General features: G+C 44.6%; 1 protein-coding gene across 1 annotated transcript in view; it reads left to right on the top strand.

Moving 5' to 3' along the window:
* Nucleotides 1-2,097: 2,097 nt before the first annotated feature.
* LOC142582031 (kinesin-like protein KIF2A) overlaps nucleotides 2,098-24,852 on the top strand; it is a 38,966-nt gene continuing 16,211 nt past the window's right edge. Inside the window, exons 1-9 of the mRNA XM_075691453.1 lie at nucleotides 2,098-2,357; nucleotides 5,587-5,690; nucleotides 7,513-7,675; nucleotides 11,293-11,383; nucleotides 12,455-12,518; nucleotides 12,606-12,697; nucleotides 15,769-15,911; nucleotides 18,186-18,260; nucleotides 19,871-20,006. Coding sequence (XP_075547568.1) covers nucleotides 2,110-2,357; nucleotides 5,587-5,690; nucleotides 7,513-7,675; nucleotides 11,293-11,383; nucleotides 12,455-12,518; nucleotides 12,606-12,697; nucleotides 15,769-15,911; nucleotides 18,186-18,260; nucleotides 19,871-20,006 — 1,116 coding nt within the window. The 5' untranslated portion in view covers nucleotides 2,098-2,109. The remainder of the gene's footprint in view (nucleotides 2,358-5,586; nucleotides 5,691-7,512; nucleotides 7,676-11,292; nucleotides 11,384-12,454; nucleotides 12,519-12,605; nucleotides 12,698-15,768; nucleotides 15,912-18,185; nucleotides 18,261-19,870; nucleotides 20,007-24,852) is intronic.

The following is a 24,852-nucleotide window of genomic DNA, read 5'->3' as shown; positions in this document are numbered from 1 at the left end:
TCTCCTTTATCTCCTTTATCGCTGCAGCTACCTTTCTGACGGTGGCAAGTGGCCTTTTTGCGATACGCCACTATCTCCGTGACTTTATCTGGGACGCTTTTCACGTAGACCCACAGTGCACACATGCCGGCCTCTACAAGATCTACGTTCGTATACGCTTCCGATTTTATTGGCGCGGCATGTTTAACTACGTGCGAAAGTTCATTCGCTCCTGTGCGCAGTGCCAACGCCGAAAATTAGGTCCCGCACAAGTCTGCCCATCACAACCCCTTCGCTGCCCAAGTCGACCCTTTGATCGTGTTCGTATTGGCACACACGGACCGCTATCATCCGCTCTATCTGGGAACCGCTGGATTGTTGTTGCAGTGGATGACTTGACCAGCTATGCTGAAACAGCTGCTCTGCCGACCGCCACTGCCCACCACGTTGCATCGTTTCTGTTACACATAGTTCTTGGCACGATGCCCTTCGCGAACTTCTGAGTGATAGAGGCCGCGCCTTTGTTTTCGATACTTTGAAGGCACTACTCGACGAATGCCGAACCGTCCAACGGACCAGTACAGCGTACCATCCGCAAACTAACGGCATAACCGAGCGCTTCAACCGCACTCTTGGCCTTTTCTCTTTGCTCAAAAGTTAAGCATATTCCGTGATGAGCGCACTGGAAGGTATTTAGCGAGTCTCTGCACTTCAACTTCAAAATTTTCTTGTATAATGCCACAAATATCTCAAAATTTTGCATGGAACGTGAATTTATTGTGTAATAGTTCCTTTACAAAACGCTCAATACTGACCTATAACGCTTTCGCGCGCTTCTGATCGCTTTATCAGCTTCGATGTAGAAGCAGCAGTAGATTCTAAGACGCACCAAAGGTACAGGACACAATTAAAACTGCTCCAATCGCTTTGGGAACTTGCATCGAACAAAATAATGGACTTTGTGATCGACTTCAGTCATTCCAAGGGTGCCATTTCGAGGAGGGGTGCGGCTGATTTATTTCGTCCATGCTTACTGCAGTTCGTTTGATCTGCAATGCAAAAGAAAAAAATCGAAAATTTTCTCCAGTACTAGTTGCGCTCGAACTTTGCCAGCTTGCTGCAACACGCAAACATTTTACCATGATATGCAAGTTCCAGCTCGGAAATTTGTTGTCATGGCTCTTTTAATATAGCCTCTAGGTTAGGCATTGTGGCAGGAGGTTTCCGGGCATCCCTTGTGGTCCCACAATTCAGAAACAGTGGTGCGCAGATGGAGATGACAGAACAGAGGGAAAGAACTGTGAAGTGGATGTGAACCTTCCTATACGTGGTGTTTGTTTTTGTTTTAGGCCGCACTGAATTTTTGAAGATCGCCCTTGGCAGACGGCACAATGCCAACCTTTGACCTGATTTATCAGACATGAACATTTATTCTCCGAGAAACCAAATTCGTAATCTACTGATTACCCGTTTAAGTAATTATATATATATATATATATATATATATATATATATATATAATAAATATGGCACATATTACGATTTACGAATTGTTGGCGTTGAGTTTGCTTTTGCAAATCATGATTTGGAACGAATTCTGTCAATGGAACTGGATTCAAATTATGATGCTTCTTGTGTGATACAAGTTCCCTGTTTCGCTTAGTAGTTTACCGAAACACTGTATTATGCATTGCAGCACTAAAGTAACTGGACTATCATTGCATTTCGTTGCGCGCTTTGGCAATAAAGATCACGAAACTCGCGTCATCCGTAGTGTTCGTTTTTGGTGGATACGCATTGCGAACTCACCGCGGCGATAATTCTTAAAGGTCATTATGCACAGCGATTCAATTAAATTTGCGAGCTTTCGAATCTGACCTACCAATGCATTTCGACTTTTCCGCAAGTAATGTGATATGTGCGCAACTATTTTACCTGCCAGAGGCGATTGTTAAAAGAAAATTGCCTGGTTTAAGAAGAGCGCCTCGTATACATGATAAAACATAATTGCAACTAGGTACCACTGGTTAAAACCATCTCAACATAGCTGGAACTGGTTTTCCAAGTGTCTGTAGCTCGGGAACCAAATCGTGTGCACGCCGACTTAATGCAGGGGCCAAGGACGTGTTAATGAACTCGGTCGCAAGGCGACCGTCTCAGGAGCAGCAGCCTCCGAGGGCGCTGGTTGCCCCTAGGGGCAGCGTGCCCAACCTAAGTACAACAAACCATCGGCGCATCAACGCGGTCACAAAGCTGGAGAGTACCAGGAAGCAGCGGGAGGAGCTCAGAGCACGGCAGCTGAGTCCAGTCGAGGAGAAGCGGGAGCGAAGGAACGCTGACACGGGCAATCCCAACTGGCAGTTCCTTTCCATGATCCGGTAAGCTACTCGGAAAAATAGCAAGGGGAAGATCTGGCGTCGGGGTTTCGGGCAGCAGTAATCGTGCCGGTTCAGCGTTCATGTGGAGTTTGGGGCATAAATTTACTTAGACTCCGTTCACCTGGCTTCAAACAGTGTTCTGTGTTTGCAAATGGATCACATTAAAAAAAATAAGGTGCAGAGCAATAAGTATTTAATCGAAGAACTACAGGGGCAGTAATGCACCTTTTTACAGGTCCCCGCACTACTGTGAGCTCCAAAATTACTTACATAGTGGCTCATGTGTGGTAATCTACTAGGAACAAATTAGCGCAAGAATGTTTCGAAATCGTGAATATTTAACAAAGTTACAGGCGTTTGATGAGAGTACGTTGCCGCCTCTGTTTCTCGCTCTCCTTTGCCACTCTCAACACTCGCGCTCTCTTCCCTTTGCCTTACAGTCACCAACTTGGCGCAGTGCAGCAAAAGCTGTGGGCGGCGTCGGCATGCCAGAACAATGGTTCCTCTATTGTGCGCATCTAATCACCCTCGGCCTCACCCTGACTAAACCGAAGCTTCATAAAAGCCTCAGCGGCGCACAGTGGACGACACCCCGTTCCATTCGCGGAGCAGACATTCGCCCCGCGTCATGTTGGTGCTGTCGTTACTGGACCGCTAATCGACTACAATCGTAAAGTATTAAAAAAGCGCGAGTGCTTAGCTGTCCTCTAGGCCGTCACAAAATTCCGACCGTACCTCTGCGGCGGGCACTTCTCAGCGGTTACACCCCAAGCATTTTCCTGTCTTTGGTCGCTCAAGGACCCCACATATCTTCGGTGTTCTCGTCTGCTTCACCAAGACGCCCACTGCTTGTCTCTATAGCCAGCTGACCCTCCTATACACTGGAGAAAGGAAGCGCTTGGAACCTTTTCTCTCGATTGTTCACGTCGTTCACATAGCTGCTCAACATCGCCGAGGCTCGTTCTTGCGGTCTATGATCGGATGCATGCTGTTCACACCCTGGGCCTTCCCTACGGATGTTTGTGCGTCACAGTGACGCCTCACCCTGCTATAACGCTCGTCCTGACAGCACCGAGATCTTGCTTGTCGTTCCGGCATATTTTCGCTCTATTGTTCTGCGCCACCTTCACAATGCACCGACCGCCAGACACCTAGGCGTACTGCACACGTATGAGCGCATCCGCCGGCGTTTATTTGGGCCTTGCCTCTACCGTTGTGTGCGATAGCAGGATGTGGCTTGTGACTTAGGCCAGAAAAGCAGAACACCTGTCCTACTGCATGATGGCAGCCTTCAGTCCCTTAACATCCCTGATAAACAATGTTTCCTGGTGGGACTCGATCTCTCAAGGCTTTCCCCCATGTGAACCATTGGAAGAAAATGGGTTGCAGTCGCTACTGACTAGGCAACGTGATACGCTTTGACACGAGCACTCACAACTGTGCTACTGATCTAGCTAATTTCATTCTTCACAATATCATCCTGCGCCTTCGTGATCCTCTTTACTTAATCACGGACCGTGACCACTGCTTCTGGTCTAAAGTAGTGGACGACATTCTTCGTTCATTCTCGACCAATCGCAAGTTCACCACAGCGTACCGTCCAGACAAACGGCCTCACTGAACACCTTAACTATCGTAACAGATATGCTTCCTATGTACTCTCGCGCTCAATATGAGTTGCAGCAGGAAAACCCATTCTTCTTACGCATAAGGCTAGACGGCCCCTTTGCGTAATCGGTCAGATTGTTTGTCGCGGCGAGTGAAGCGAGCGGTGGAGGAAGGTGCCTAGAGATGAAGAGAATCCCCACGTTTGCGCCCTTTGCGTTTGTGGTTCGACGCCACGATGCTCGCTGTGCATGTTCGTGGCGTCCACACAGTTGCGCGTAAATCGTGTTGACGAAGTGAAACGTCAGAACTTTTTTATTTTCTGGAGGCGCCGCCAGGCTCCTATACGAGGAGTGTATGGCAGCAGAGCGGCGCCTACACAAAAGGTTAGTAAACTTCACGTCGTGAACACGAGTTAGGCACAAGTGTATGGATGCCATGAACATGCACAGCGAGCATCGCGAGGTCGAAGCCCAAACGGAAAGGGTGGGAATGCGGCGATTCTCTTCTCCCACTCCAGGCGCCTTCCTCCTCCGGCGCACGTTTTACTCGAGGCGACATACACAATTTCACCGATTTCGCAGATGCGGCAAATACGCTTGCACGCAAAAATGGCCGAGCACCATTCAGATTACTGGTAGCACTCTGTTTACAAGATAAATGGCTCTTCACATTTTTGTCATTGAAAGAACTGACGGGTGTATAGCCGTACAAGAAGTCATATTGAGCGCGATAGCACGAGTTTAAAGACCACCGGAACTGGTTTATCAAGCTGCCTTTTGTGGCCTCGATCTACAGCTCTTCCAGTCATGACACAGCTGGCTGCTCACCTTTTTGTCTGTTTCGCAATGACCCGCCGTTTCCCATTTTCCATCCTACGTAATCCATCCTCACGCAGGCTCGCCCTCAAGCTATGCTCGTGATGCCCTGACCCTTGCTGACATCGCCCTCAATGTTGGCCCTGATTGGTTATGCGCTTCACAGGTTAATCAAAAATGTCTAGCACCGCCGACGCTGAGAGGACCACTTTCCTGCTGGACTGTTCGTCTTGCTGCGGTTACCGTCACGTCGCGTTGGCCTGTGTAAAAACAACTCGCGCTATGTTGGCCCCTACAGAGTCCTACGTAAAATCGCTATATAACGTGACCTACTACAAGGCTTCGCTAAATCTTAAGCCACCGTCTGCCACAATCACGAGTGTCATAGTCCATGTCTGCGTCATAGTCCACGTCACTGGCGGCGATCCTGTAATCGGTGCTTGGGTTAGTGACTACGACGGTCTGATTATCTGGTGTGCACACGCTAGCCCTTCCATTGCTGCAGCGTTGTACGCCTTGCCTGGTAAATATATCCTCCGCGTATAGTTTCACTCCTTAAGAATATTCTCATTCCTATTGCTCATTCCGCCAGATTTTTGGTTCCTTGGATAGCAGAAACAGCTTCGTGCGAGTAAGCATGAAAATCGGGCCACTGTTGGAAAAAATTACACCAGCATCATTTTTTACAGTAATATGCAAAGTAATCTACTGTACTAACCCCATTCCCTTCAACTATAGTGATTTGCGGATAGCTTTTCACTTACGCTTAACATTCACCCAGAATCTATCTTCCCCATATTTTTCAGGGAGTACAGGTCGACACTAGACATCAAGCCTCTCTGCATGAGCGACCAATCAGAATTGCACCGAATATGTGTCGCTGTACGCAAGCGGCCACTGAATCGAAAAGGTACAAAATTTGTTTATCCTATGGCGAGCTCCATGGCTAAGCTCTGCTTGCTGTTGTTCCCTAAAGGGGCCGTTAAGCACACAAAATTATGCAGAGTCTGCGAAGCTTTCGTGAAGTGGTGAATGAAATGGGTTTGGTATGGCCATTTCATTGCTCTGTCTGTGGCGTAAGCTAGCGCACATGCGTTCGCGCACCAGTGCTACGCATTGTCACAAACGCGGCGATCATCTCGGAGGTAGCTGTCCTTGGCACGCTAGAATTGTACGCGTTATTGTGGTCTGCGGATTAGAGCATGGGGCCGTGGCACCGAGGTTCAATTGTTCCATCGGACACCTAATTTTTTCCAGGGAGCTATTGGGCAAGACGACACCAACCGGGTACCTCAGGAAACTGCTGGGCGGTTTTCAAAGAAATTTTCAGACTATGGTGTTTGCCATGGCTCGCAGCAGCTTGCAGCTTACTGACGCGTCAAATGGCCCACTCAGCGAGAAAGCCGGCATCTGTCACGCGGTCAAGCTAATAACGGTGCCTCGGTTTCCATTGGCTGCGATGCCACGTCACGACCGTGGCGGAGCAGAGCGGACCAAATGGAACACTTGCTACCGCTTTAGTGCGTCAGGAATGGCGAGAGGGGAGAGGGCATTCCCGCGACGCCATGTAGTAATTTCGAACCTACAATGCCACGCTCAGTGGCTGAGTGTCTTATCCTCTAGGCTAAGCCAGCGCCCCCTAGATAGCATGCCTGTGCAATCTGCTTTATGACGTCATGCTACTTGGACCGAAATTTTCATTGCCAATCCCGGCGTCAGAAAAGTGGGTACATCAAAATCACCCCGACTTACTTGAAAGCGTCTCCTTTAGATTATATGCACGTCGGGCCAGGTAGCATGTCGACACCCATCAAAGCGCACCGGCCTTGTACAATGTAGGAGGCTTTGGCCAAGTGCCACGACGCGCTCGCTTGCCCGCGAGTTTGTAACTAAGAACCACTCAACGGCGCTCAATTGGACAATAATGCTTTCGCATTCACAACTCATAAGTGCTTAGGTGTCCTCAAATGTTTTGATCATGGGTCAAACGCCACTGCTAGTATTCAATTTCACCGTTCTAATTTTGCCATCGTCAGGGTGCATTCATGGTGGTTCCATGATTACTATAATCTTCCCACATTTCCCTCTTCGCTATAGTTGGAGTATTGCGTTGGCCAATGTAGTTCTTTCCAGTGAAATTTAGGGAGTAGTGGGGGGGGATATGATGGGGAGTGGTCGTCTGATGCGCACTTCTATTTGAGCATCTATTGTCAACATTGGACCTCGAGGTCCAATCACTTTTGTCACGATACGAGCACATACTTCCTGCCGTAGTTCCCTTTCGAACTCTAACGTGTGCTGGTAGTGGTGTGCTCGTACTGTATTTCTTCATAAAATTAGACTTTTGTAAAGGTATGTTGTGTGCATGTGCGACTGCAAGAGTTCAAAGTATTTTGTTCATCAGTAGAAACCGGCCAGCTTCACAAGATTCTAAACAGGGTGTGTATTACTGTTCACTCACGTGTAATTATATTCTTGGCGATATTGACTTCCATTTAGTGTTGACTTGGAAGTGTTATGCAGCACGTACGTGTATACCAGGTTCAGTGTAAGATCTCACTGAAAAATTTAAATGCAGGTATTACGTGAAGCTGGTTATTCTTTGCGAATATAAATGTAGATGTGCTAGTGCATGGATGTTCAGAAAATTAAATTTGTAGATTTCCACTCTGGTTCTCGTCAAGCTTAAGATGGAGCTTCTGGATGTCAATTCAGCACAATTTTTTTCGCAGAGCTACAGCGCAAGGAAGTGGACGTTATCACTGTGCCAAACGAAGATCGCGTCATTGTGCATGAGCCAAAGCTAAAGGTAGACCTCACAAAGTTCCTCGAGAACTCAGCCTTTCGTTTTGACTACGCCTTCGATGAGACAGCCAGCAATGAGCTTGTGTACAAGTAAGTCCCTTGCAGTCCTGTTGTTGCTGTGCTCACGCTTCGCCGTTACGTGTTGTCTGGCAACGTTCTGATCTGCTATGGGACTATTTTGCGGCTGCTTTTAGTGTAAGCGTTAGGGCCTCCCTTGACCGCTGTGCAGCGAATTTTTTGCCGTGTGTATTATATAAAGCAGTACTTTAAAGCGTGTGAGTTTGTCTGTCAGCTTTACGTATCAATCTGCTATCTGAGAAATACTGTTCGAGTCGAAGTGTTTATGGGATTTTACCTTCTAAATAAGCATCTCGGTTTATACGATGTGGTGTGCAGGCCAGGAGTTGTAAGAAACACTGCGCCTTTATCAAGGCGTAACCCTTAGACGTCTCATGGGACGAAAAATCTGATGTCCAGCGTTACGTCTTCCGGCGTCATGGCCCCAAAATTCATAGAGTCGAGCCCGCGACCTCTGGTGGGAGTCTATCTCGCGACCTTTGTCGTAATTAAAGCAAACTTAAGGCACTCGAACCCACTACCCAACATGGCGATATGGGCGAACCGGCCATATATCCAAGTCAGATTCCAATTGATATCGCGAAGGTCGATAGTCGAACCCACAATCTTTGGTGTTAATGAAGGGACAGTTCATTAATGTAGACTTGAGAGACCAGGGTGGAACCCACACCCTTCGGTGGGAGTATAGTAGGAAGTAACGCATTCAAATGAAATATCATGTAATGCAATGAATGCCTCGTGAACACAGAGGCTTTCGCCTTCCTCTTTAGCGTAGGCTAAAGTGATTGTCAGCTTTTTATTTCCACCTTTGTCAGCTTTTTACTAGGACGCGCCTTGAAGCACACGCCAGAACGGATATGAAGAGGACATAAAAATTTACACCTGCCTACACTGTTGAATTTGCCGTAAAGTTCACTATTTTGGACTCCTACTATTTAATGAATGTCGCGTCAGTGTTATCAGAAATATATTCCGTTCGCGAAGAAGTTTCACTAGTGCTGGAGAACGGGGCGAACAATATCGAGAAAAAACAGGCAGATTCAACGGAAGATTAGAATCTTAATGAAATGGCTAGACGATCGCTAGAGTTAGCGGGTTTTTAGCAGAAGCGGGTAGCCTGTGCACGCCATAATCGCCTGTAGTTGTTAGCTGCCTGCATCCCGACGACAACGTCAGTGTATGACGCTCGCTGAAGGAACGTTTTTGACAAGGAGTATGAACTGAGAAGAGATACACATGTTTAAGCACATCTTGCGATTAGCATTTTTTGGCGCACTTGTCCACTGTCGATATTTTTGTGTAGGGATGGGCAAATAGCTTTCGAAATCTAATCTCATACGCATCGAAAAGTACCAGTAGCGAAACAAATTGAATATGGAATATTTGTCGTGTAGTTCTCGACTAATTTACACCCTTCTCACCATTAGTATAGAAAAAAATTGATTCTTGTCATTCACCGCACATTCACAATTTTGCTCACCAGTTTGGGGCTCTTCAGAGCATACATGGTCGTGTATTATTATTATTATATACTGTTAGAAAAGCAGCTTTGTTGTCCTAGTTAGTATCTGTGTATACCTTCGCGATCAAATCTGATATTTGTGCAATCTATAAATAGTACTAAACAGTGCCTACTGCACCTCCCATGTTTCAACATATTATTGCGAGCCACCGTATCTCGCTAGAAATATTTGGCTGTCCGAGAAACGCTGGGGGCTCCAACACGGTATACCCATTGTAGATATGGTTAGTTATAACATTTTTACTTATATTTCATGCCTGTATGTGCGCTTGACGACGTCAAGTATCCGAACTTTATTGAAAATATTGTTACGGATTTTTAAAATTCCATTCGATGACCACATCAAATAGTGGCTATTCAATTCGAGGACCGAATCAAATGACACAAGTAAATTGAATTTGACTTCGAAAAATCAAATCATAATACAGCAGTTTAGTATTCGCACAATCTTGTGTTTTTCTCTGTATGCGTCTCCTTTCACGTGCTCAGACTGCCCACGGCGGCCGCATCTCGAAATGGGCGAAATGCGAAAACACCCGTGTGCTTAGATTTAGGTGCACGTTAAAGAACCCCAGGTGGGCGAAATGTTCAGAGACCTCCACTACGGCGCACCTCATAATCGGCTCGGGGATTTTGCACGTAAAACCACATAATTAAATCTTTAATACTCAGACGCACAGCTAGTCCACTAGTTCGGGACATAAGGTAAGTGCCAGCCGCTGTCGGGCCTAGTAGATATCTTCGCCACTGTGTATGTAATATGGGTGTATGCCTATTCTTGGCTGATTCCCCAAGGTGAGTGTACCAAGATAACAAGCTGCATATAGCAATAAGTATATTCAAAAACGTTCAGTGTTGTGGCCAGATGAAGCCGCGTGTCCAGAAAGGAACGCGCCAGAGAGAAGCCTGGCTGCATTAGACGCCTGACACACAATGTCGCTTCTCGTGCCTCGCCCGGTGAGCCCTCGTACCGTCTACATTTTTCGCGCCCGAAGCTGCCTTAGCAGACCGCAATTCGAAAAGCGCAAAAGCCACCACTATGCGGCGGAGGGCCGCACTCCTCGCTTGGAGCAAACGCGGGTGACCAACCGCCAGCGCCGAGCCACCAGAATTGTCGAAAAATATATTATAGTTAACTTAACACACACACTTATCATCAATTAAAAACCCACTATAATAAATAAACGGATCGCTAATCGCTACAATGCCTCCATACCTAAAGAGTGGATTGGCAGCGAACTTTCTTGGCAGGTGAGGGGTGCGGTGCTAGGAGGGGCTGCATGCCACTTGTGTCGAAGTCTGAAATCAAATCTGAATAATTGGTCAAAAATAGGCGCATACCGATTAACGCATACCCAATGCCGAAGTTATCTAATCGGTCACCTACAGAGTGACCCATGTTGTGTGGCCACTTGTGGCCACTTGTGGCCATTGTGGCCATTGTGGCCATTGTGGCCACTTGTCAAGACTCAGCAATTACTACCTCCAGGATATACCCACTGGGCAAAGTTGTCTACACATATTCAACACAGGTACCGAGCTATCAAACGACGACAAGCTCCATGCCCAGAAGTAGCGGAAAATAAAGTTTCGCTTTTGAAAATAGACGCACGAAAAAATGCAGATATTACCTGTCCCACCATTTCTTTTCGGGGGGGGGGGGGGGTAGGGGCACTGCAAAGAGCCAACATACGGCTACATGCTTCGGGAAAGTTTATTCAGAAACTCCCCGAAGAAGGCTAAATCTGCAAGAGCAATGTCACTGAAAAGGTCGCTGTTAACTAAAAGCACTGTCTTCTGATTTGTTGCTGTGCCTAGCTTTTCTCCCTCCTGTGTGCTGCGTCACAACCTAACTAATCATAAATAAAGTGCACATGTATACCACAAAAACTATGAATCACGGCAAACATAAAAAATGCCGGTGATCACCCCTTACCAATATCCAAGTCGATCCAAGTTAATCAAATACGATCTCCCATTTGTATATATGTACCTGAAGACTTGTAAAGCTGCTCCGGGAATTCTAGCTCTATGGACATGTATTGCCCATCAGGAGTAAAACTAATTGCTGCAATGCCTCTTCTACGGTATCCTTGTGCTTGCATAGGTACACCGCACGGCCACTTGTCAAGACGATATTCAAGGGCGGCATGGCGACGTGCTTCGCATACGGGCAGACGGGCAGTGGCAAGACGCATGTGAGTGACAAGTTTTAAACCAAATCTTCGCCGATTTATTGTGTGCAGACAGCATGCCATTGTCCTTCCATGTCGAGGGCACGATGCCAGGGTTTCCAGGGACATGGTGGTTCTCAAAAGCGGGCTTAGACGTCGTAGGTGTCAACGCGCCAGAATGTGGCCACCAGCGTCGTCCGATGATGAACAATGCTGTCAGCAAGATATCGACAGCTGGAGCAGACAGTTTTGTCATCCATGTGCTTGCTCAACGGTCATGTGCTACGGTGTGCACATTTAGGCTCGGTAAATGACTTCTGCAATGAAGGAACTTGACCAAGTGTCTTATAAAAAAAACATTCAATTGGCTGTAAACTAACTTAATTGACCTTACTAAGAAATTTTACGAGGTGGCATCAAGCAGAAGTAGAACAGTTACTATATTCAAGGCTTCAAGTTGTTACCCTCGTACAGGCCAGATTTTCAGGCTTCGTGTGCCGCCCACACCGGCAAGACATGTGTGGACATAAGTTAAAAGTGAGCTTACACGTGAGTGTATTCGTGCTTGTACTAGAGTACGGGACACAAATCTGGAGCTTAACAAATAAGCTTGAGAAGTTACGAACCCCTGAACGAGCAATGGAATAAAAAATGTTAGGCGCGAACGTTAAAGCGAATTGAAGGCAGTGGTCTACATTGTAAATCAAATGAGGCTACCTAATACTCTGAATGTGAAGTATTTCAACTGGCCATACATTGATTGGGGCAGTTCAGGAATGGTTTATTAGTAGCGAAATATGTACGCAGAAAAGAGAACCGTAGACGGAGACGGCTGAAAATTCAACGGTGCTATGAAAATAGGAAATATTTAGGCATATAAGAAGGGTTCAGTTGGCAGAAGGCAAGGGTGATTGTAGATTGATGGGAGAGGCCTTCATCCTACATGGGCGTAAGTAGGCGCGTGATAGTAACCAAGTAATTTTGTTCAAAATTCCCTGAGACACCTAGATTTTCTTCTGCTACAATTCAGAATTCTACCTTTGTTTTGGTGGGTAGCCCTATCATGCACTGGAGCTCATGTAATTTCCTTCGCAGACTATGGGAGGAGATTTCTCCGAGAAGGTGCAAGATTGTTCGAAAGGAATCTATGCGCTTGCAAGTATGCTGACCTCGTCAATTTTCTGCTGGCTATTTTGGTAACGGTTGAAAGGTTTCCGAAATTCTCAGGTTCTCTATTTCTTTGCAGCAAAAGATGTGTTTATGATGCTGAAGGCTCCTCAATATAAGAATGAAGGTCTAGTGGTCTCTTCAAGCTTCTTCGAAATCTACAGTGGGAAAGTAAGTGCCGATTCATTTTCTAATCGCCTGGTGGGGAAATGATCGATTTACTGGCACTAAAGCAGGCTTATATGTTCTTTGCGGATGTTCTTATTTGTTCTTTGCAGTCGTAACGCCGCCGAAGTATGTTCCCAGTACTTGTCAAGCGCATTTCTTGATTTTCTGTATTTTTTACTGCAGTCTCATTGACAATGTCTCAATAAATCCCACAGGATAAACTGGACGTATGCATGTGTTTTACCGCGGCTGAAATTGAAAGCGAGAGGTTGACGGGAAGATGGAGGCTAGAAGTGTTTAACAGTGGCAGCACAAGCAATCTCACTAAAGCCAAAGTTTCAGCAAGGAGTGTTGTAGTCTACATAGAAGGAACTATTTTCCTTAGCAGCTTTTCTATATGCACTTAGCTCACTCTCCCTTACACTCAATGGGGAAGGGGAGGGGTGTGGGTGATCCAAAGAAATCGTCTTCAGAAAAGAAATGGGCGAACAAAGGGAAACTAGGGGAGGGGGTGCGGTGGAGTTGTTAGCGATGCAACAGCTAGGGATACTACTACTGATTTAGAAGCTTGACTGATAAAATAAATTGAAAGGTTTTGAAAATGCAATCAAGCGCAGACAATACGTCTATAACAGGAAATAAGATATGCTGCTCGAACACACGAAAAGGAAGATTTAATTGAGCTTGATGGAGCCACGTTATGATTGGAGGGAGCGTACAAGTACGGACAATTTTATATAGGATTCATGGGCACCGCCACTTGATGTCTTATAGAAACATTTTCTATGTTTTATCAAACGTAAAGTGACGTAACATGGTCATGAAATGCTGAACGCATTTATACAACTATTTTCATGTTTGTGAATCGACTGTAGTAGCGCACAATTCTTCGTTAAAGACAGAAAAATAGCCGCGTTAGCATACCAAGGTGGCCGCACCTAAACGCTTGCGTAAAATAGTCTTTTCGAGAGCAGAGGGGGGACATACAGGATGCAAGCAAATGTTTATTTTTTTTAATTATGGGGTTTTACGTGGCGAAACCACTTTCTGATCATGAGGCACGCCGTAGTGAGGGACTCCGGAAATTTGGACCACCTGAGGTTCCTTAACGTGCACCTAAATCTAAGTACACGGGTGTTTTCGCATTTCGCCCCCATCGAAATGCGGCCGCCGTGGCCGGGATTCGATCCTGCGAAATGTTTATTTAATGAGCCAGTATGGTACTGAGGGACAAAACGGAATAGTAGAGTTAAGCTCGTGAAGAGATAAGAAAATGCAAAATCTAATAAGTTTGGACGGAGGTGCTGATTAGCTAAGGCGCACCTTCATGAGACTCCGAAATCTAAGGGCTGCATTGAGCGACCGCGCCATTGGTGTAACGAGCAGACGGCCATGCTCCCTTGGAAAGGTTGTTCTGTTGCCTGCAGTGTAATCAACGTGTGAATGAACTATTTTTTTGCCCAATTTTGTGTGCAGGTGAACCAAAGTGAGTCTAGGATATTAAGTTCATCAATATTGTGACCTGTGGGGTTCAGGTGCAGTGGGAATGCCTTATGAAGTTTCTTTGGCATGCCGGTGCAACGTCCGTTTAAATCTACCAAAGCTTGTGTTACGACACCCCTAAAATGTTTGTGGGAATACAAACACTCCCAGGAAGAAATATCGTTCCAACTTCTGAAGTTAAAGCTAACTTTTTTATCCTGCTGATAGTCGCCACAGTGCTTCTAATTTTTACATTATTTTGAAGATTATTGTGGGTGATATGCCGACGGCACATTGAGGGCTTACATCTGTGGGAACTAATGTGTCCTTGAAGCTTCTATAGCGTCATTACATGGCCATTGGAACCCGCCAGACCGCTTTTTTATGTTGCTCATTGCTTGGTAAAACAATATTTAGGTGAATGCAATATAACATCATGTTTTAGAGAACGTTGAAATACTTTATTACCTAGAATAGTAGCAACTTGGTTTGCACTTTGGCGCTTTTTATAGTGGATGCTGATCTGTCGAAGCTACACGCTTCCTCGAAAGCGTGGTTTAAGGAGTCTTGCGGTTGCTTACTTCAAATAGTGTTATCGAGAGATAATGATGCACGCAATTGCCGTTACCTACAGATCCTGCTTATCCGTTTCGCCTGCCCTACAATAGTTTCTTGTTAATAGTGTCGTAGGTGACGATTTGTATAATCCAAATATTGTTGGCAATCAAATTTTGAAGGCATTGTGGCATTATAGCAAAGGTATGTGATGTGATTGTGTCGGAAACATAGTAAATTCTCAAATGTGCACGAGCACGAGGCCGTATGAAATCCCGGCCGCGGAGGCCACATTTAGGTGGGGGTGAAATTCAAAAACGCCCGCGTCCGGTGTTTTGAAGGCACTCTAAAGACCCTACAGGGGTGGCCAAAATCAATCGGGAGTCCCCTCTGCTGCGTACCTTATAACCAAATCATGATTTTGGCGTGTAAACCTCCAGAATGCATTCATTCTTTTCAAACGTATGCCGTCGCTAGACATCTTTCTGGAGTGTGCAATCATCCACGTGGATTAGTCGCATCCACAATTTATACAATTTACAACCGACGGTAGGGCCTGGTGCATTCGTTACTTCAGTGTTGCCTGCTTTGTCGGCACAAGGTTGTCGAAGAGATGTCTTGTCACGACCTAACGCATTTTAACTAAATTTCCTTTTGCCATAGCCCTCAGTAACACTGGAAACACAAGGAAGCTTAACAGTTATAGAAAAAGGAATGTTGCTGAAACCAGCGTTCGGACAACGGATTGTTAGGTGCAAGGCACGGCGATATTTCTTGTTCCTGGGCTCTTACTTCCCTCAGTAATGAGCCACTGCTGCTGGAGAGTAGCTCGCAAAACGTAAGTGCTATAGAATGCAGCAAAGTAGCCCTGGATGATGCTTTGACATCTTGGCTTGTAATGAGCTAGCAATTTTATTTCGCTTACGTTGGCTTTACTTTTTTTTTCCTAAGAGAAAGTATCTTGACTTTGACTTGCAATGCTGTTGTCAGACCTGCTTCGCTTGCTCAAGAGTCCCTGCCTTCGATCGCTTTTTCAGGTCTTTGACTTGCTCAACGCGAAGAAAAAGCTCCGCGTGCTAGAAGACGGCAAACAGCAGGTGCAGGTTGTGGGACTCGTTGAGAGGGAAGTCGACTCCCTTGATGAGGTCATGGAGCTTATTCAACAGGGCAGCAGTGTCAGGTTCGTCAACAAATTGCTACACATTGCTGTTTCCAAAGTTTTCTACCAGAATTACTAGAGAAAACTGAACGCTTCCATTGTTGATTTGTTATGGGAATGATATGGGTTGCATCTGTAATGTTTAAATTGTATGCTTAGGACTTCAACTTGCTGGTGTGCTACCGTGTTCGGCACCTTATCTTTATTTAGACAGCTTTAGCGAACCATTTACAGTCTACAGCTCGCACACCAGTGTAAGCTAACACTTCGGCTAGGCATTCAGCGACAAGCCTAATGCACATGCTCACAACGCTCATGGCAGCAGCGGAACGTAGAGCACTACCGGTGCTGCGCCGCAGACCCCATTGAAAGGAGCGTGATTGCGCATTCGCATGACTTTTTTCGTCCTGTTGCCAAGCTTGGCACTTCACTGCTGAATGTACGTTGCGTTCCTGGAGTCCTATTCTTTTAAGATGTACTTGCTGTTACTTTCTTCGGACCCTTCGTAATTAGTTTGAACATGGGTCGGAGAAAGCCGTCTTTGTTTGACTCGACCCACGAGAACAGACAATGATATTAAACGGTAGAAAATATGGGTCCTCGTTGTGCCAACCGCATTTAAACATAAGTCGTGCGATTTTCATTACATTGCTAAGCAATTAGTCTCGTTTATTCATGTATTATTCAATAATTGACACGACAGCACACAATAAAACAAATAGGCGCTGTGTTGCTGCAAAAATAATTTCATTCTTATTCTCGAAGCAAGTCACTGAATATATGTTCTCGCAAGTAATATTATCCTGGGGTGCGAACTAAAACAAAAAGCCACCCACAGAAGGTTAGCGACCTAAACTGTTCTACGATATCAGGAAATTACCGTTGCTTTGCAGGATTTAGGTTAAACATTTTCCTCAGAGTAGCATGTGCACACATATTGACATATTAAGAAATGTACACAGCTCCAGGTTGTGGATATTATTTTATATCCCTTCAGCGGTACGGCTTTCTTCATAACCCAATATTCAGCTTTGCGATGTAAAATCAAAACCTGCTGTATAAAATTGTGCAGTGCCCAAGTATGGTAATATTCGGTGAAAGGGAGGCTTTGGTGACTTGGCAAATCACATGCAAAAGAAAGAGCCCGACACAATATTATACGGAGGGGTCTTTCATTGACATTCGTGGCTGTAGATTTCGATCCATATTTATTCAATTTTCTTTACGCGCTACAATGAGCTAAGTGAAGACGAATAGTACAATGATATACCATGGCAGAGTTGATATTGCAAATCAAACTACAACTTGCGCTGATCTTTCAAAAGTGGTCATCTGACTGCACAAGTATTGGTTATCAGCTCAGAGTACAACGTTCAAGGTAACCAAAGGGGCATTCTCTTTCTGGATTTTTTCTAGGCCAAAAAACCTTCCCATGCCAAAGAAGAGTCCGACTTGTTCAAGGATTACCTTTTGTATACTGAAAGCCACAGATGTTCGAGTCATTATCATTTGGGTGTGATGCGGCGCTCCAAATGACAACGTTCACAGAAAACTGATTATTCTTTTAGAGTGCTCTTGGTCTGAAGGTAGTGAGAGCTTGGATCCCCTCGGTTTGAAAAAAAAAATGGTAATGCGGACTGAATGATGGCAGCCTTTTTAAATGCCGGGATAATTTTTTGTTTGTTTGTTCACCTGAGCAAAGAATCCGACCTTTAAATTTCTAGTGACTCCCGCTTGGAACCTCACTTAATTTTTGACACTCGAGAGAAAAATTTAGACGCTCTGGTGGGTTCTCTAGCGTAGATGTGACTTGATAAATACTCTTTCCACCGGCACCTCTGCTGTTCCCTGTCCTGTCCTCGCCGTGCAAGCAAAAACAAGTCGCACGGAGGACAGCAACAGCACGCTCGAGTTCTCTTCCGAGAAATATAAAGCCTGGTGCGTAAAAAACCGCTAATCCTTGGACAGAAGGGTGTGTTAATTTGCTCATACAGCTTCGCTCTCTTGGATGTATCGGTTACTTCGAGTGGTTTCCACCAGAAAATTATTTTATTTAGCTACAGTTCGTGCCTCGCAGCCAGACACATCCTGACAGTCATGTGGCGCTGGGTCAAAGAATCATTTGCGTTAAAATGTTGAAAGTTGAAAAAGGTGAATGTGCGCACGTGACCTGCAATAAACTGCAGACAGGAAGTGAGACTGCCTGCAAGTAATCATATCTGGTAACCAATTTTATGCTTACTCTTCCCACCCAAGTTGACCTTGCTGATGCACCATTTTTTTGTTTCATTGCAGAACATCCGGGCAAACGTCAGCTAACCAGAACTCCTCGCGCTCCCACGCAGTATTCCAAATCAATCTCAGGCGAAGGTAGGAAATACGCAGCTTCGTAGGCCTTTGCAATATCGGCCAGTTTGAAGCCAACGTAACGTTTTCCACACTTGAGTGGAAAACAAACACAATTTGTGCAATTAACGAACTTCTTTTTGTGATTCTTATCACAGCTAGGAGGAGCCTCCTTATTCGGATTAGTGAGCTTCCAAATCCTTATATGCTTGTTAGGGGCAGAAAACACAACACGAATATTCGCTCGCTTGGCGATATTCTTAAGATTATGTGCGGCGGTGTGAATATAAGGAATGATGCTTGTCCTGCGCTGAGTAGTTGCAAGATTATCTTCGTGCTGGTTGTCTTTTCTAAACTCTCTTTGAATCCGTTCTGCTACTGACATTTGTAGGGACACTGGATAACCAGCCTTCCGAAAGCTGTTTGGACCGAGGCAAAGCTAGATGAAACAGTATGGTGGCACGACTGTTTCAAAGCATTATTTAGGCAAATGTTAGCGATGCTTCTGTTGACCAACTTAAAATGAGCAGAATAACATGGAAGAAGTGGTTTGTAAACATGAGGTTCATAGTACCAACACGTGTGAATATCGGAACAAGTTAAGCCCAGATCCAAAAACCGGATTGTGTGATCCTGTGGGAGCTCGTAATTAACGTCAAGGGGCGCAATGCATTCTTTGACTATTAGCACTACCATGGCAACCTCAGTCTCAAGGTCAGCCGGAGAACACTGAATACAAAAAAAAATATAAAACATTAGTCTGATTAAAGTTCACTACATGGCGACATCTAGGCGAGCTAAAGATAAATCGCTGAGGACCGATTGTTCGTTTAGTGTTTTCTGCCCCTAACAAGCTTATGAGGATTTGCAAGCTCAGTAATTCGAATAAGGAAGCTCCTCCTAGCTGTGATAAGGATCACAAAAAAAGTTCGTTAATTGCACACATTGTGTTTGCTGTTTTCCACTGAAGTGTGGAAAAGGTTACGTTGGTCAAACTGGCCGATGTCTGAATGACAGGCCCCGCGAACATGGTTACAGTGCTAAGAATTGTATTACAGCTGGGGGGTTTCTTGCGCAGCACTGCAAAACGTGTCGTTGCGAACCTGTCTTAAAGGAATGCGTCATTCTAGGTCGTAGTCGTAATCGGCTCACAAGAGAAATCATCGAAGCAAGGGCGATCATAGGTCTCGGCCATGCATGTGTAAGCTCACCTTCATTACCATTATCAAGCAATGAATTGGCATATCTCCGACTGCAGCCACATGCTGCCTGAATGTTTTCACATGGTTACTGTCGGTTTTGTTGCTTGGTTTTGTGTTATCTCTTCATGCCACATGGTTCGCTGAGTGTATAAGTGGCCTTCTGTGTCACGAAATAAATCATCGCTTGAAAGTTTGCGCTCATTCTGTTCTCTGTTCCCTTTCATTACCCCTACCACCTTCCTTTTTGCTCGTTCTGAGCTGCGCTACAAGTCTAAAACATACACTTCTGGGTTCGCTTTAACAGTGAATGACGCTGTGCAAATTAAAGCAGTGAAGTCTGCACCTGGCCTTCCCAATATGACATATGCGAACCTGCAAATGTCTGGTAATACGTGGTGTTCACGTTTCAACACCTTTTGTTCGCCTTCGCAGCAGTTCCGGCCGTCTCCACGGGAAGTTCTCGCTCATTGACCTAGCAGGGAATGAGCGGGGTGCAGACACGTCCAACGCCAACCGGCAGACAAGGACAGAAACTGCAGAGATCAACAAGAGCCTGCTTGCTCTGAAGGTGGCTGCATTCCATAGCACGCCCTTTTATGCTTAAAGAAGCGGGCAGATTGCATTCTGAGATCCCTTTTATTTAACGAAAAAAAAGTCTGGTAGTTTGTATCGTACTCGACGTCATTTCGATATCGCACGTCTCGAACGCGGGGACGCTATAACAGAGTAGCCGATTAATTCATGCAACAATTTTCACACATGCGTTCACTAGGAGTCCAAGGCTTACAATTCCACACTTATAAGCCTTGGACTTCTAATGTGCACATGTTTATTTTTTGGATTACAACTACTGTGGCATTAAAGGTGTCTCAAACACAACCCCTATCACTCAGAACGACAAGCGTAATGCCGAGCTACTCCTCTCTCTACACCGAGCATGAGGCTCAATTTAGCTCCAATTGCGTCATTCTTGGCACGGAGACAGCGCTATCTGGGCACGCTGTTTATTCGTTATTAGGTAGTGGCTAGTTTAATATACACAAAACTAAAGCATAGCGTGTGGATAGTGCGGTTTTAAATATATAGGTGTTAAAATTACATGTTTTCATTAGATACGGTTTCAGCAACGGACTCCTTATGGTCGACACGCCTCATTTAAAAATATAAGGCTACAAGTTTCAGCAAATATTCCTGCTTCTAAACAGTTTTCATTTGAATTTTAGTTACGTGTAGCGAATTGTTGCCGACATTCGCGCAACATCAATTCGTTTTGCGCCCGTCTAGCGTTCGTTGCATTCAAACGCAATATTTACGGTATTTTGTGGGTCTTTATATATTTCGGTAATTGAGGCCACGTAGAATCATTACGCTCTATGGTTACCTATTCAAGAGTTTTCAGTAGCTGTTTCTATGCGATATTTCGACTTTCCCATGGATGCCTTGTTCTCCGTACGAAAGCCGAGGCATATTTCAATCACATCACTCGCCTGGCTTAGGACATGTACTTATCTGTAAACCGTTACTGGTGTGACACCCCATTCTTTTAGACTTTCTCAGGTAGTTGTGCGCCTTACAAACTCATTTAGCGTTATTGTCTGCTCAAAACTAAATTGGAATCAGTTTATTCACGTCAGAAGTGAAGTACGGCTTAAGAAAGCGGTATATGCTGTAGGAGCTCACGAAGTTTGAAAATGAGTTGGTGAATCCGGTGCATGATGACGCGAAATCCTTTAAAACTAGCAATGACTATCAATAAAACTTCCAGCTATAACATCGTATGAAATATACTATCATGCAAATGAACAAAATACCACGCGTGGCTGTGAATAAATTGTTGGAAATAAAAAAACTTCGAAGTAAAAGTTTTCTTTAGCAGTAGAACATGAACTCAAGAATGCAGAAAAAAAGGCGCGATAATTTGATTGGAATAGAACGCTAGAGAACGTTAACTACACTTAGTAGAACCTCAAAGAAAGGTAAAAGTGGGAAACAAGTAAAATGTTTTTGTTCGGTTTACAATCTGAACTTTCTGCACTTTTAGTGGAAGTAGAAGTGCGTTCCAGAGTGTTGATGCTCTCAGGGGTACCAAGTGTTTGACGTAGTTGGTGCGCGTTCGATAATTAATATTCTGTTAATCTTGCGTCGTAAGTATTGTCACGTTGTAGTGACAGTGAAGAACACACTAGCAAGAATCGTGAGTCGGGAAAGGAACTCGTTATTTGGCAAACATGTGCCCACAAAACAAGTTTCACTCAGGCTGAGTGACAGTGACGATCACACGCACTGATCGTTGAAAAAGTTATCTGCGGCTCAAGCACGTCCGCTACTTATTCCTGACTCGTCGAAGATTCGAACCTAATCGCCGGTGCTCGCGTTCTTTCTGAGTGTATGTGCAACACTTCGCGTCGCGTATGTCATCTGATTACAGAAGGCACAGCTACGATATAGACCAGATCCCATTGTGATACATGTAGGCGCGTCATGCGCAGAGGGTTAACTTTTGTTATAGAGTGAAGCGTGGTCACCGGAAAAAAAGATAAACAAGTACAGGTCTCAGTTTTTAATTTCTTTGTTGTGCAGACTATTGGCTAGCCAATATGAAACGCTGTATTATCCATGACAATCCAAAATATGTTGGTTGGACCTGAGCGCGTCCATGTGATGTTTTTCTGTATTATTTAAATCGTTCCCAGAAAGGACAAACGGTCGTCCAAATTATGTTGCAGAAATGTTGCGTATATGAAAGACCTGAGTGTATAGAACGCACTGTGCTTATGGCTTGTCGGGCATACATCAGATTTACGTTGTGTAGGTGCTGCACTGCGAAGTTCACGGACACGTGAGTGCCCAGCATATCAGGACCTTTTCCTGTGTTTGCTACAATTAATACTATGTTCAAAGCAGACGCTGTGTGGCGAATGCAGAGGACAGAATGCGCACACAGCTAGATTAGATACATCACTTTCATATTTAAATGCGCACATGCGTGTAAAAAAATATTAGTCTACTCAATCGTTTAGACCTGCAACCCGCCGCGGTGGCTTAACGGCTATGATGTTGCCCTGCTAGGTACGAGGTCGCGGAATCAAATCCCAGACGATGCGGTCGCAATTCGATGGAGCCAAAATGCAAAAAAAACGCCCGTGTCCCACGCATTGCGGGCACGTTAAATATTCCCTGGTGATCAAAATTAATAGTTCCCCACTACGGGGTCCCTCAGAATCAAATTGTGGTTTTGGCATGTAAAATTCCAGATTTATTTAATTCATTAATTTATTTTGAACCTGTCGCAAAGAAGTGGCATGTTGAATGAACGAAATTTTAAAAATTAAGTTCCTGCCAAAAATGTACATAACTGCGCGCATATAAGATGCAGACAGGTAGGTCTGGGTTAAAATATGAATAAGAAAGCGAACACATTTCTATGATAGAGAAACTGGAAGATAAAGCCTCTGGGATGGCGAGTCTCCCTGTCCCAACAATAAAAGGTGCATATGTCAAGTCGTTGCAGCGTGCTTTAGCTTCGATATAAGGTCTAAAAGCCATATTGAATATTTTTCTGGAGGTAACGTGAGACTTCGGAAGGTAGCGTAGAGAAATATAAATCGCAGGGTTCATAAAGTGCTGTGCATGGGATATTCTTTATATAGAATAAATAAGTTGAGCTGTGTGTAAAGCAGTCCGTAAAAGCTACATTCGACCTATTTGTGTTAAACTTTTCCTAGATGTGGCATATTTTTCTTCAAAACTTTAAAGAAACATAGTTCCGACTATAGCAAGAAACACAATCTTATGTTGCACATTCCTTATTAAAATCGCGTAAATACCAAACAAAAGTTACAGCACCTTTTTCTACACAAGTGTTCGCCAAATTTAGTCCACGTGCGTACATCAGTTTACTAGATGGGTTTATTAACCTGAAAAAACATAATTTGTCACAACGTCCCAGAATTAGTCTTTTTCGTGGTCAACATTACTATAGCCTATATCTTTCTGTTGTCCGTCCGTTTGTGCTTTGTTGCTTGCAGTTTGAAGTCATTCTTTTTATCCGCCAAGAGCCCATCTATATTGCACAAGGAAACAAAGGCACAGAACTCACCCCTGGGTTCTTTACCATCCTTGCGCTTTAGTGGTTTTCGTAGAACTTGCGTTTTTGTGTCAGCTTTCTGCTTCCTCCCATTGGTAGCGTGGAAAATTAAGAAAAAGTACAAAGTATGTCCTAGAATGATGCGAGGTGATCACCGAAGGTCTCGAGTCACCATAAATAAAGCAAGAGCGCACAAGATTTACAGAAACTTCTCTGCTCACAGTAAGATGCATTGCATAGAAAAAGAAAGCCGCCGAATCAAAACTTACGTCGTACATAAGTTTTAGTGTGAGGACAGCTGCTTACAAAATCTACACTTGACGTGGCATGCCCAATCTTTGGTCGGGGCGACAGACCTAATGCATTAAAAAAAGATGAAGTAGGGTACATTTCCATGTGGGATACATTTTACCCAAAGCTTAAGCAGATGCGCACACTAAATACTGCAAAATCAGAAAATAATATTCTGGCCGAAACAAAGAAAGCTTAAGTCAAAACAACATATTGTAGACATCCTGGATACTTTTTACAAGTATATACCAGTTTCGCACGTATAGCAACTGCCGTTCTTGGACTTGTGTTCTACCTTTTTTTCCTTACATCCCTGAGACATCTGTAGCCGCCTTTGCGGAACTGTTTCGTTTATTCAGCTGAAAATGAAAACGCAGGTTAATAAGACTGGTTAGGCTCAGATTATTTGCTCGTAGTAGCTTATTTACCGCAGTTTCGCGCGAGAAAGTTATTATACAAGTCACTAAGTATTTCGTGGCTTGTAGTTTCATTAGGTTAGTGTTAAGTGTTACACCATGGCACAAGTTCTGGCTTTATGTGGAGTAATAAAATCATAAAAGCCACGTAAGTTGAAAGCGAAAAGCACGCACATGCTTAAACTACACCACGTATTCCATATGGCATTTTCTTTTTTGCGTTGGCTATGTCAAAGTGAAATTTAAGGGGACAATGAAATTCCATACCTAATCTACAGCGATCAATTGCTTGAATCGAATTACAGTTAATAGAAATGCGCTAAATTCCCCTTGTGCGATAGCTGATGTAATGAAAATAAATTTGTCGTGCTATGATCAATTCGCAGCTCATTTCTCCCCCATGTGGTGCACTTGTTAGTCATATGTATTCGTCTCATCAGCGCACGCGGCATTTTGAAGGCAAAATGAGGTTTACTGCGTTCTCCAGCAAACGTTTTTGTAGGATTCTTTCGCCTTCATATTCCTCAGCACACTGTGGTACTCTTAAAGTACCCCACTTTTCATTTTCAACAGAGTACAGGTACCGCTGCGTGTCTACAAATTTCAATGTTTCATAAAAG

This window comes from Dermacentor variabilis, chromosome 5 (assembly GCF_050947875.1).
Source record: "Dermacentor variabilis isolate Ectoservices chromosome 5, ASM5094787v1, whole genome shotgun sequence".
NCBI classification, from domain to species: domain Eukaryota; kingdom Metazoa; phylum Arthropoda; class Arachnida; order Ixodida; family Ixodidae; genus Dermacentor; species Dermacentor variabilis.
This window is presented reverse-complemented; position numbering and strand designations above follow the sequence as displayed.